We start from the raw sequence: 12,362 nt of genomic DNA on the forward strand, positions 1-12,362 counted from the left end.
CGACCTCCCAGTCGACCTACGTACCGACAACCTATGGAATAGCCTACAGGCCGGCTGGGCGGACCGGCAGGCCGGACCGGACGACCACGGCCGGCCGCGAGCGGTCGATGGCGGGCAGGCTCAGCGCTAGCCGACTGTCGGTCACGTCCGGCCTTCGGTGACGTCACACGTGACGGCAGAATGTGACGTCATCAGAGGATAAGACGGTTGAGGAGTGGAGGAGGGGATGGAGAAGGGAGAGAGCGCGCGACAGCGATGGTTGTTGAGCTGAGTGTGGCGGAAATGGAAGGCTGTTGGTATGAGGGTTGACAACTTTTACTGCTAACGTCGCCTTACGAACAGCTGGTTGTAGGCGCTGAGGTCTGCAATGTTTTACCTACTTTCCTGTCAGTGTAGTAACTTTGAGTTCAGTTTTGCTGCCGGTAGTAACGCAGGTTCGTATGGAACGAGTTGCTTGAAATTGGTAGTATTCTGCACTGTCTGTGCAAGATGCCTGTTGCACCTATTGGTGACGCTACTGTACTGCTAATAGGGTTCGGAGCCTTAGCCTCTTTATTACGGTTTTGGCACTATGTGGGGTGGTCCAAGGATTAAGGAATCCCCTATCGCGGAAAACGATACGGAGGTTTATACCAACCTGTAGCGCAGCTGTATTGATTCTCTGATGCTGATGTTGCTGGGAACATCGATCAACGACCATAGAAGTCTTTACGCGAGTGGTTAGTCGTAGTCGGTTTTGCTGCAGGTTAGAGTGGAGGCTTTGAAGTTGAAAGGTTGGCCTCCATCATCTATTTGGACTCCAGTCGTTTTGTGACTTGTTTATTATTGGAAAGTTTTTGTTCTTGCTGAGTGTTTTCTTGTTTTTTTTTTGTTTTTTTTACATGGAGGTAAAACGTTCTTCGGTTTGTTGCTGTAACCTGAATAATAGCGGTCCTTGCTTGTGTTTTGTGTTTTCCCTCTGTGGGTGTCGCCTTCGCGTACCAACTCTGTCAAAAGCTGTTCTTGGGTTCTGAATGTGGCAACTCTACGGGCGTGTGTTTCACCCTGTCCAAATGCCGCAGCTCTACCCGTATCGAGCCGGTGACGGTCCGACTGTATGTCGCCTGAGGGCGTGTCACCGGGTCGGTAATTAGGTGCCGGCGGGGCCAGGGAGGGTATCGATCCGACCCGACGAGATGGGGATCGGACCGCCTCCTTCCGGATTGTGGGTGTGCGCGTGTCATCCGCCGGCTCAGCGGACATGGTACGGTAGTCCGGGAAGAGATGAATCCAGAGTTCCCGCCCACAGGTCCTCATTCGCCGAAACCAACGTTGAAGATGTGTGTAGGAAGCCACTGACCTGACATGGACCACTGGACACGATGGCGGGAGATCGTCGTTCGTCAAGGATGTATGACTTGACACGCAGCCTGGTTGATTGCTAATTTAAGCGCACAGCTTTTAGTCAATCCGATTCGGCCCTGGCTATGGGGTTCTTCAACCGGTTCGTGCATCGCACCACTTCCCCGTGGCTCCATGCATTCCTTTCTGGCGCAGAGCTGGTCAGGGTCAGGGACACGACCGGAAGAGCTCTGTAGCGCACGTGGCCAAGGCCATCGTCGCGGCCAGCTTCGCCTGGTCCGTCTGGCTCGGTTGAATGGCCAACCTGTGAAGTGAGGTGACTCGTGGTTTGTATATGTGCCGAATGTTTCCCTCCGGTTGTTTATAACGTCGGCCCTCGACATCAGAGGCTGTTCGCGTCTTGACAGAGACAGTTTCTCACCACGTGATGAGGTTGGCGGGGTACTTCGTCTCAGCTGATGTGCGAAATCGCCAGGAACTGCCTGTGGCTGTGCGAAGGTCACGGACGGGGTAGAGCTGCACCTGATCAGAACAGCTGTGCTGGGGGGAGACTTCCTTTGAGGAGAGGGGTGGGGAGCTAACGAGGCCGCAGTGTCTCGCGGACAGCTGTGGGGACACCTGATAGCTGCAGGTGGATTACGTCCTCCCTGCAAGCTATGACGCTGTGCATGGATTTAAGCGGAAAATCTAACCACCATGGTCCTTTGTGGTACTCATAATCGGATCTGCAAGGCTTTGTTCTGAATAGGCCATCATTTGTTATGTTTGGTCTGGATGGACCTGCAAGCCCTGGAAAGTTTCAGACTATACCCCGGGGGTCGCTGTTGATTTTGCGAGGCACTTGGGTAGTGGGTACTCATGTCTGGAGGTTGTTTTCATGGCTGATGGCTCTTGCTCTCTCCCTGTCTCCTCTCTCCACTCCTCGCCCAAGAGTCACGCTCTCACTATCGGTCGTTTCGTGACGCTCGTGAGTTACGGGAGTCGCCGTGACGCCAGTCACGGACATCTCACCGGGTCTGTGCGGCCGAAACTAGACCGAGGTCACCCTCCAGCGGAGTCGTCTTTGGGCCTCCTTCGCCCCTCTTCACCTACTTAGCGTAACACTATCATATGCCAAGACTGAGGACATTTGCTTGAAGTCCTTACAATGGAAGTCGGTCAAAGAGCAATGCGTTCTGTCTCACGATCTCTATCTGTCCTTTTGGGGTCAAGTCTCTTGAAATTATGTTGGCGACGCACCGTCCGCGACCTGACTCGCATATCCTTCCAGTCTGACATGTTCTGCTCGAACCTCCAACGTCTGATGACCTTGCGATGGTGACCGTCTATGCACTGAGCACCGTGCAAACCATGCATTGTGCAGTGTGCACGGCTCAGTTGGGACGACCTCGCACGGCCCCGCAGTCGGCTGGGTTGCGATGAGCGATGACTCAGTCGCCAGTCGCTCGTAGGTCCATCATCAGATGTGGCGGACCCGGTTGGAGCGGGCCGGCGCCAACCGGTCGGTTGGTGGGTCCGGTCCGTGACCGGTGTGTGACGTCACTGGCCGGTGTGTGACGTCATTCACAGCCAGGTATGGGGCTGGTCAGCTGGTGGTTACTGGGTAGATGAGGTTTCTATGGAGCCTTGGGTTAGATCGTCTCGGGAGCTAGTTATGGTAGACGTATCAGCCTGCGAGTGTGGAAAGAAAGGAACAAACAAAGAAGCGATAAATGAATCAGGTAACTGGGAAGGTGAGAATCATGTCTCTACCCATGAAACTGTTGCACAGAGCAAGTCTTCGAACTGCTCGCGTGGGGTCTCCTTATCTACCACCGATTACGACGGACCTTTACTGCAGTAGGGGAGGGGAGGGCACGACCTCCTCTCACCTCCGCTGTGGTCTGTTATCGACTAGCTCTCCCACCGAGATCGAGATCATGTGCCTATCGCTGGGTCAGCCCCGCACTCGCTGCGACCTGGTGTTGGCTGATTCACAATCAGTGCCACGTTGCCGCCCGTCTGCTGACGTCACTGGGGGATTGTGTGACGTCACTGGTGGATCGGATGACGGTGGAAGGGGTGCGTGCTGTCACACCGCTGTCACGGAAGGGGCTGAATTGGGTGGAGCGGTGTATTATTGAAGCTCATGGCGCTGTCAGGCCGACGCAATCAGTGAGCTCTGCTACATGCATTATTTATCAGCCAATCTGGGCGCCAATCTTGGTGGACACGGAGGCAAGGATTTGAGATCCCTGTGATGGAAATTCTTTGCAATATTTTAGAACATATTTTGTAGATTTAGTACCCGGAGAGGACACTGCGGCTCATATTGGCCCCTTGTTTTGTCTTGTTTTCCCTTGTTTCCTACTCCGATTCTCATGCCCAGTTCCCATCTACTGTTCCTCACTTTCGTTCGGATCTCGCAACTCTGTCGAGCCGCGCAGGACAGTCATGTGTTCCTTGCAAACAGCCTATCGCAAGTGCGGCCGGTCCGTACATGGTGCACGAGGAAAAGCACCGGTACGGGACGGGGTATCACCCACCCGGACGTGGCTTGCGGTGGTGGTGAAGGGGGCAGGGACAGATGGGCGGATAGGATAGGATAGGATAGAAGGACGGACGGGCGGAGGGAGGAGATTTTACACAATAATGGGAACCTAGTCCCTAGGTTCATCGTGCCACGGCATATATTTCTTGGAAAAGCTAATCGTTCATTGACTAATAATTTCATTTTACTGCTCACATAACTAGTGTCTCTCGCCGTTCCTGTAAAATGACTGAAACGTCTGATTTGGGAGTCGTGCTGCGTATGCACCCCAAAGACAGCATCCCCTCGCTGCTAGTACGCTATATACAGCGTTATGTTTCGAGGAAAATGCCCTGGCCGACTCGCTTGAGTCTCTTGAGGCGGACAACCAGCGCTGGATCAGTTGTCACGGAAGCTTACTGGGCTAGGGAGCGGACAAGTTTGGCTATTCGGGGACCAGTTCCTTGTAGCCAGACTGACGCACGGGTGTGGGTCACGAAACGGCAGTGAGCTAGAACGCTGACACGGGCCAGTTATAACGTCGAGGACCGATGTGTCGTAACTTCCCAACACTAACAAATGACCAACCTCAAATAGCTGAAGCTGCAATTCCAGTGAAGAGCATGCGTATGCCATGACCTTTTCGCTGGTGAACCTTCTGACCCCGGTGTGTGTGATTATAACCTCATGGCTAATGACAAGATATCTTACATGGCTAATGACAAGATATGTGACAGAAATACACGGTGGTTTGAAGGTTCGTTATTAAATATTTACGTACAAGGTCCATCGTTCAGGCAATGCCAAGGTTTCGTTTGGATTGTAAGCGTTCGTACCGTCTGCGTCTCGTGAGTTCAATGGATAATTTCTGCTCCATCGCTCTTCGAATCGGGTGTTGGCGTGTCGCCTCTCGTTTGACCAAGTTTACAGTTTTTCCTTGAACCTTGGCTTATCTCTGAAGATCTCTCGTCATGCCAGCAGCCGTTGAGAGCATTTGGATGGTGACAGGTCATTGGTTGCTAAACCAGGGAAAGCAGTTAACCTTTTTTCCTTGACCCTTGCCAGCAGCCGTTGAGACTTGAGAGCTCCGTCCTGGATGCTGTGATCTCATCGGCTGCTGAACCATGGATACGTTGTGCAGCGTTGTCCCATCGTTCTGCTTCGTCAGCTATATTCGTATGCCCTTTACTCGCTATACCCGCTGAGCTGGCACTAGTAATCAGACCCCCGCGATGGGGAGGGGAGGGGCACGGGACGCCCGTATCACTCAGTACTCGCACCTGTACCCCCCCCCCCCCCGAGGACGCGGCAAGGTCGCAGCTGAAGAGGACGGGGGCGGGGATGGGTGGGGGTCAACAGCGGGACCTTAAACTGTTAAGATAAACACAGATACGAGTATGATTATTAACACAGAAATAAACTTTGATTAGAAGCACGATTCTTCAGCGTGGATGATGTGTATTGTGTAATGAACCACAATTCTGGTGTCATTTTGATTCACGATATCGATAAGATCAGTTGCTTGGTGTTAGGTTCAGCGCAATTCTATAGCAGAAGTTTTTTTTGTTCTATTGAAAAAAAACAAATCCGAGTTCTCGGCAAAATTTTGCAGAAGCATAAAGCGCTAAATCGTTTGGCAGAGAGACGAAGAGTGTTTTCTTTGTTGCTGCTGCAGACCTGTCAAGTCGTCTGGGTGGGTGACCCGTCCACCCACTGCGCGTTCGGGGCGCTGGCCGGAGGGCTGCGGCGTTATCAGTGACCCAGTGACGTCACAAATACGTCACGACGTGTCGCAATGCCGCCGCACAGCACGTGCCGGAGTGTGTGTTCGTCACCACTTGTTCGTCATCACTTGGGACAGGCGACACGGATGAATGGGGCGCGGTGTGGTTAATGAATGAATGAATGGATAATGAATGAATGAAAGAGTCCAGGGATTCGTAGTTGAATATGTAGCGGAAACAGTCCGTTGCATGTGGTAACGCGTAATGCTGAGCTTATCAACACGTGGAGAGAGACTTGGGGTTTGTGGTGCTAACTGCTACCCCTTGCAGTGTGTTGGGTATAGCCGTTATGTGCGCCGATCAGTGACGCCTATTTTAACTAAAAACGTTCTGGGGATTTGGTTTCCATCAATGTCACTGAAATATTAATGAAAGTTTGTTAGCTATTGCTTAATTAGACCGCAATATTACCTACCGTTTGTTATTGTTTTTTTTATGTCATAATCTTTGATGTGTAGATTACAAATTATGTTTCATCCTACCTCATTTGTCGGCAAAACAGGAGGCCCTCGCCGACCCTTCTCACCACACAAGGTACCAATTACCTCTAACCCCCCCCCCCGTTGTGTTCTCCGGCCTTTCTCACCATACTTTATTCGACCCCACCTCTAACTTTCCCGTGTCTGTCGACCTTTCTTGCCACGCTTGATTCGACACCATTGCTGGCTGCCCCCTCGCGTTTTCCCCACGCTTAATTCGACCTCATTGCTGACTGCCCCTCTCGTTTTTCGGTCGACAGGGCCCGATGTGCGACCTGCTGTGGTCGGACCCGGACGACCGCGGCGGCTGGGGCATCTCGCCGCGCGGAGCCGGATACACCTTCGGCCAGGACATCTCGGAGACGTTCAACCACAGCAACGGCCTGACACTCGTCAGCCGGCCCATCAGCTCGTCATGGAGGGATACAACTGGTCAGTGAGGAGTGGAGGGGGCTGCGGGGGAGGGGAGAGGGCCCATCAGCTCGTCATGGAGGGATACAACTGGTTAGTGAGGGGTGGAGGCATTCTGGGCTTTTCTCTGTACTTGGGAGGGAGACAGCATGTTGATGGTCGTAAAGTGAGGGATAAGCTAGTCAGTGGATGGTTGTACTCTGATAGGAAGGAAAAGTCATGGAGGGATACAGCTGGTCAGTGAGGAGGGATCTCGGTGGTTATACTATGGGAGGAAGGGAAAGACATCCGAGCTCGTTATGGAGGGATGCAACTGAACAATGGACGCCCAGGCGTTCGTTGTTTGGGAGGGCAGGACTCGTGGGCTCAGGGAAAGATAGAGGGTAGTGTATAGTGGATGCTGGTCAGTCCATGGAAGACCCGGCGCTGTTTTCTGGTAATATGAGAGGACTGGGTTTAGGAAGGGGTGGCGGCTATCACTGGCCAGTAAAGTGGACGGTCTCGTGGCCCGTGGGGCAAGTGGACGTGTTCGTTATAAAGGTAGTCCGATATCTCTATGTGATAGTCTGCGATCTAACCAACAATGGTTCGATGATATTGAAGTGGCTACCTTGGTCGATTATAAGCTACTGCAATATCCTTGATTGATATGAATGTTGAGATTGCGACACATACTTTTTCAGAATGGATATGATATTGCGATAGTTGTATTAATACTCCATTCGAGCTTACATTCTCCGTTTTTTCCCCGCTGTTTTCAGGTGCCACGACCGTAACGTGGTGACGATTTTCTCTGCCCCCAACTACTGCTACCGCTGCGGTAACCAGGCAGCCATCATGGAGCTCGACGACGCACTCAAATACTCATTGTAAGTGGCGCTAACACTGGCTCACAGTTCACACTCAAATACTCATTGTAAGTGGCGCTCACACTGGCTCACAGTTCACACTCAAATACTCATTGTAAGTGGCGCTCACACTGGCTCACAGTTCACACTCAAATACTCATTGTAAGTGGCGCTCACACTGGCTCACAGTTCACACTCAAATACTCATGGAGTGGCGCTCACACTGGCTCACAGTTCACACTCAAATACTCATTGTAAGTGGCGCTAACACTGGCTCACAGTTCACACTCAAATACTCATTGTAAGTGGCGCTCACACTGGCTCACAGTTCACACTCAAATACTCATTGTAAGTGGCGCTCACACTGGCTCACAGTTCACACTCAAATACTCATTGTAAGTGGCGCTCACACTGGCTCACAGTTCACACTCAAATACTCATTGTAAGTGGCGCTCACACTGGCTCACAGTTCACACTCAAATACTCATGGAGTGGCGCTCACACTGGCTCACAGTTCACACTCAAATACTCATGGAGTGGCTCTCACAGGCGCAGCAGGGGGATGGTCGAGGGATGTCGGAAAGGAGTTATTTTTTGTCTAGCTACGGTGAAATAATAAGTTTCTGGGTGGTTTAGCCATTTTTTAAATAGAAATAAAGTATTTTCACGACATCTTGGAAAATATGATCAAATGCAGAATGTATTTATTTAAAATTACAATAGTAAATAGCGCTCCTGCCGTATTTTTCACTGTGCACTGAAGTATTACGCTAGTAATGAACCACTGTCATGTTGTATAGCATAAACAGTAGCCTGTTACATACAAACCGATCTCCATTATCCGTTTGTTCCGTCACCGATGTTTATTCTTTATAAAGACGGTGTTTCATAATGCCCCATCTTACCCCGTCCCTTGCCGTTTTTTCAGCCTTCAGTTCGACCCAGCTCCGCGACGTGGAGAGCCTCACGTCACCCGACGCACGCCAGACTACTTCCTCTAGAGGGTGTCCGGACCGCGAGCTCTGCGCCTCCCCACGGCCGTTGGACGCTCTGCCGCCCGCGGCGTGAGCCAACTCGGCCGGTGGGGCCGCCAGAGCGACGTGGTGGACGGGGTTGATGACAAGATCCGGCTGCCTGGAGGCAGGAGCCGTGCAGTGAGGAGGAATGGTTGGTCGGAGCGGCGGCGGCGGCGCGCGGGATGAGAGAGACTGTACGGTCGTGGACGCGCGCGGCGGCGGCGGCTGTGGCGAGGAGGCGGCGTGTGTGGTGCGACAGGCGGCGAAAAGTGACGCGATGTGTTGTAAGGGACAAACGAGGCAGCAATGGAGCTTTGAGTGTCGTGACAACATCCATCTGTTTGGACTGCCATCGCTGGTAGTGAGGAACATCCACTGACGGTCCATCAGCGTCAAGTTGTGGTGACAAGTACATGACGACTGCGGGGACACTGCACGGCGTCTGATTCCGTACATCGGAAACACGAGCTCAGCGTCTGCACTGCTCTGAGAGCGACACCTCCGGCTTAATGAATCGAGCCAGCAGGAGTTGTGCATCGCTCCGCAGTGACTCGCGAGCCTGTTGAGTCGTAAGTCCTCGCCCAGACTCCTCGTGATTCTCGCCCCAGTCCTTGCGAGTGCTTATCCCAGAGTCATCGCGAGTTTTTGGTCCGATTTGGACAGCTCCTCGTTGTGTTGGTCCGCCTCGCCTCGTGTGCAGCAATCGTGAACGTCCTGTGTTCAATGTGTCTGTGGTGTGTGAATGTCGCGTCTCCCCCGCCCGCCCGCCCGCCGCCGCCGTCCGCGTCGTGTTGCCAATATGACGCCCTCGTGACGAGGGCTGATGTGGGCCGACCGCGCCGTCGTCCCGGGTCACGTCAGGTCATGTCAGAAGAAAGAGAGACGAGAGACAGAGGGTCAGAGACCGTTGTGTATATGTGCGCACTCGCGAGAGACTTCTTTCCCTGTCGGTCCCATTCGCTCGCGCCCCCTGTATCTGTCAAACAATCGCGCGATACACACACAGACACACACATACACACACAGACATAACACGCCGGCGCAGTGCCGCGGCAGCCAGCGATCACGGCGTTAGGTATTTCGGTTAGTCGGTTCGACGAGACTGTCGAGTTATCGGCAGTCTCAGTCGACTGAGGCGGACCCCGTGTACGGGGGCGCGATGTTGAATATACTAATAAATTGTCGTGCTAAAATGGGCGTTTTGTCTGTGAGTGAAGTGCGAGCGAAGAGCAGAGTTGAAATGACGAGAGGGAGAAGTGTGGGGTCCCATAACTGATAAGCGTTCGAGGCCGAAAACCAACATTATTTCTGAGAGTGGAAGGTGCACTTATTTGTTGTTTGTTTTGTTGGGTTAGGCCCTATGCAATTATTACAAAGGTAGTAACTAGGTATAGTGACACCCTGTGAAATCCCGTGAATGTGGTTTTGGCATTTACACGTGCTGCGCAATGCACATTTTGAGGTAAAAGTCCGCAAGATTACATTGCTGGAAGTGGCCAAATATATACACGCGTTACATCGAACAGCCCATCAATAGTTGGGTAATATGCATTCTAAATTAATAATTAATAGCTGGGTTCTGATAAAATCGAAGTGCTTAGCCTAGCAGATAAGACGTAGCACGATGGTTTAAAGCTGACCTGAGTCAAGGTCATGGCATGATCGAAAAGGTCGTTTAGCATAGCAGTGGATCCGTATCGTTGAACTGACCGCGTGCAAGGTCAAATATTTATTGTCCCTTTACTGAGCACCTCCAAGTTTTTTTTTTTCAGAAACACTTCGTAGTTCGTGGTGACTTTTCTTTTCTTCACCTGCCATGACCTCGGCGGTGTAAAGAAGTGAAGGGTGCAAGTTAAAAATTAGAAAGAAATCAAAAATGAATCTATTGGAAAGCAACTTTCGTTGGAAAGAGACGCAGTTAACCTTCCAGGCGGTGGGGGGGGGGGCAATTTTTTGCCCCCCCTTTAGTTTTTTTCGATATATCTCGAGAACCGCTGCGCCGATCGTCACCAAACTTTCAGTACCCTCCCGGGAGCAGCTAGCGCACATGGTGACCAAAAATTTTTCCAAAGGCTATGATAGGTTGGCCGCTAATGACGTCAGAGTGACGTCATTTTTGCCATTTTCGACCCAAAAAAAGGTTTCGCGGGAAGAGCTGTCAGGCCTACAGCTTTAGAGATACAGAAAAATGTTTCAGACATAAAAGGTGTGGAATTAAAAGGGCTACAAAACTGCTTTTCGGTTTTTCGAATTTTTTGGATTTTGACCCCCAAAAATCAAAAAATAGATTTTTTGAATATAATAGCCAAAAAATCCAAAAAGTTTTTTGAATTTCGAAAAGAAATGGAATATATGTGATAGCCCCCACCGCCTTCTATCTACATACCAAATTTGAGATCGATACCTCTTTTTTGGCCAAGTTATAGCGAAAAAACTGTTTAAAATTGATGACGTCAAATTTTCAAACTCAATTTTTAGCAATTCTAGACCTCGTAGCGCAAAACAAAAGACCACCATTAGACTCTCCGTGACGAGCTGCATCGAATCGATACCCATTTTATGCAAAAATATCAACTTTGAAATTTGACCTTTTTTGACCTGACCTTGACCTGACCTCCACCAGAAAGTGACCTAAACCGTACCTGATGGTCTTATAACCAACACCATTGAGTTGGAAATGAAAAACTGGCCATAAAACATGCATCGCATAACCTTAGTAAAGTTGGGCTCATGTGGTGACCCTTGGTGACCTTTGGTGACCTGACCTGTGACCTGACCTGGTATGACCAGTGACCTCTAATAGCAACATATGTACTAGAAAACTGACGCTTTATCGCTGATTTTCGACAAAATGCGTTTTACTCGGTGTTATAGCGCTTTCCCTAGAAGCCCCGTGAACGGTGAAACATTTATTTGACCTGACCTGTGACGTCATCGGTGACCCCGAGGTCAATGAAATTTGGTTTCCCTCTACAAAATTTTACAGGGCTATCGAACGCCGTTTGAATTTTCCGGATCCGTCCAGTAGTTTCGGAGATACGGGGGGGGGGGCAAAAAGTGCCCCCCCCCCACCGCGCGGAAGGTGGCTGGTAGGCCCACCGCCTGCCGGGTTAAGTAATACGAGTACTTCGTTACTTTGCGCCCACCAGGTAAACCTTATGACAGGTCATAATATTAACCTGACCAGTGACCTTGGGTCATCGATATACAGTTCCGAGGTTTACGGCTTCTGGAGGCGGTCATGAAGCAAGTTGCCATTCGATTGATTCGATCGAGTACGACCATAGATATATCTATATGTAAAGACGTGCGACGTGCTGTGGGGCGCATCGGCGGCGGGATCTCGCTGTGTATGAATCGAAGTTCGAACTTCTAAAAAATATGTGTTCGCGCGGAAAGAAGTGTAAAAAAATGCACTACATACTCGTACATAAGTTAGTAGTAATAGACAAATATATATGAGACGGGTTACACAGCACATTGGGTGGACGCGTTTCGTCTAAATGACTTTTTCGACACCCTCTCGGAAATTAAAACAATACAAACATTTTCTTTTTTCCGAGAGGGTGTCGAAAAAGTCATTTAGACGAAACGCGTCCACCCAATGTGCTGTGTAACCCGTCTCAATATATATATTTGTCTATTACTACTCAACTTATGTACGAGTATGTATGTGCATTTTTTTACACTTCTTCCGCGCGAACACATATTTTTTAGAAGTTCGAACTTCGATTCATACACAGCGAGATCCCGCCGCCGATGCGCCCCCACAGCACGTCGCACGTCTTTACATATAGATATATCTATGGTCGTACTCGATCGAATCAATCGAATGGCAACTTGCTTCATGACCGCCTCCAGAAGCCGTAAACCTCGGAACTGTATATCGATGACCCAAGGTCACTGGTCAGGTTAATATTATGACCTGTCATAAGGTTTACCTGGTGGGCGCAAAGTAACGAAGTACTCGTATT

General features: G+C 50.6%; 1 protein-coding gene across 4 annotated transcripts in view; it reads left to right on the forward strand.

Moving 5' to 3' along the window:
* The window catches only part of LOC122374432 (serine/threonine-protein phosphatase 2A catalytic subunit beta isoform-like), a 30,103-nt gene extending 20,522 nt beyond the window's left edge, over positions 1-9,581 (forward strand). For all 4 annotated transcript variants that reach the window (XM_043353197.1, XM_043353200.1, XM_043353198.1 and 1 more), the window contains 3 exons: positions 6,374-6,545; positions 7,286-7,393; positions 8,301-9,581. In XM_043353197.1, coding sequence (XP_043209132.1) covers positions 6,374-6,545; positions 7,286-7,308 — 195 coding nt within the window. In that variant the 3' untranslated portion in view covers positions 7,309-7,393; positions 8,301-9,581. The remainder of the gene's footprint in view (positions 1-6,373; positions 6,546-7,285; positions 7,394-8,300) is intronic.
* The last annotated feature ends 2,781 nt before the right edge of the window (positions 9,582-12,362 follow it).

This window comes from Amphibalanus amphitrite, unplaced genomic scaffold (assembly GCF_019059575.1).
Source record: "Amphibalanus amphitrite isolate SeventyFive unplaced genomic scaffold, NRLGWU_Aamphi_draft 001655F_arrow, whole genome shotgun sequence".
NCBI lineage: Eukaryota > Metazoa > Arthropoda > Thecostraca > Balanomorpha > Balanidae > Amphibalanus > Amphibalanus amphitrite.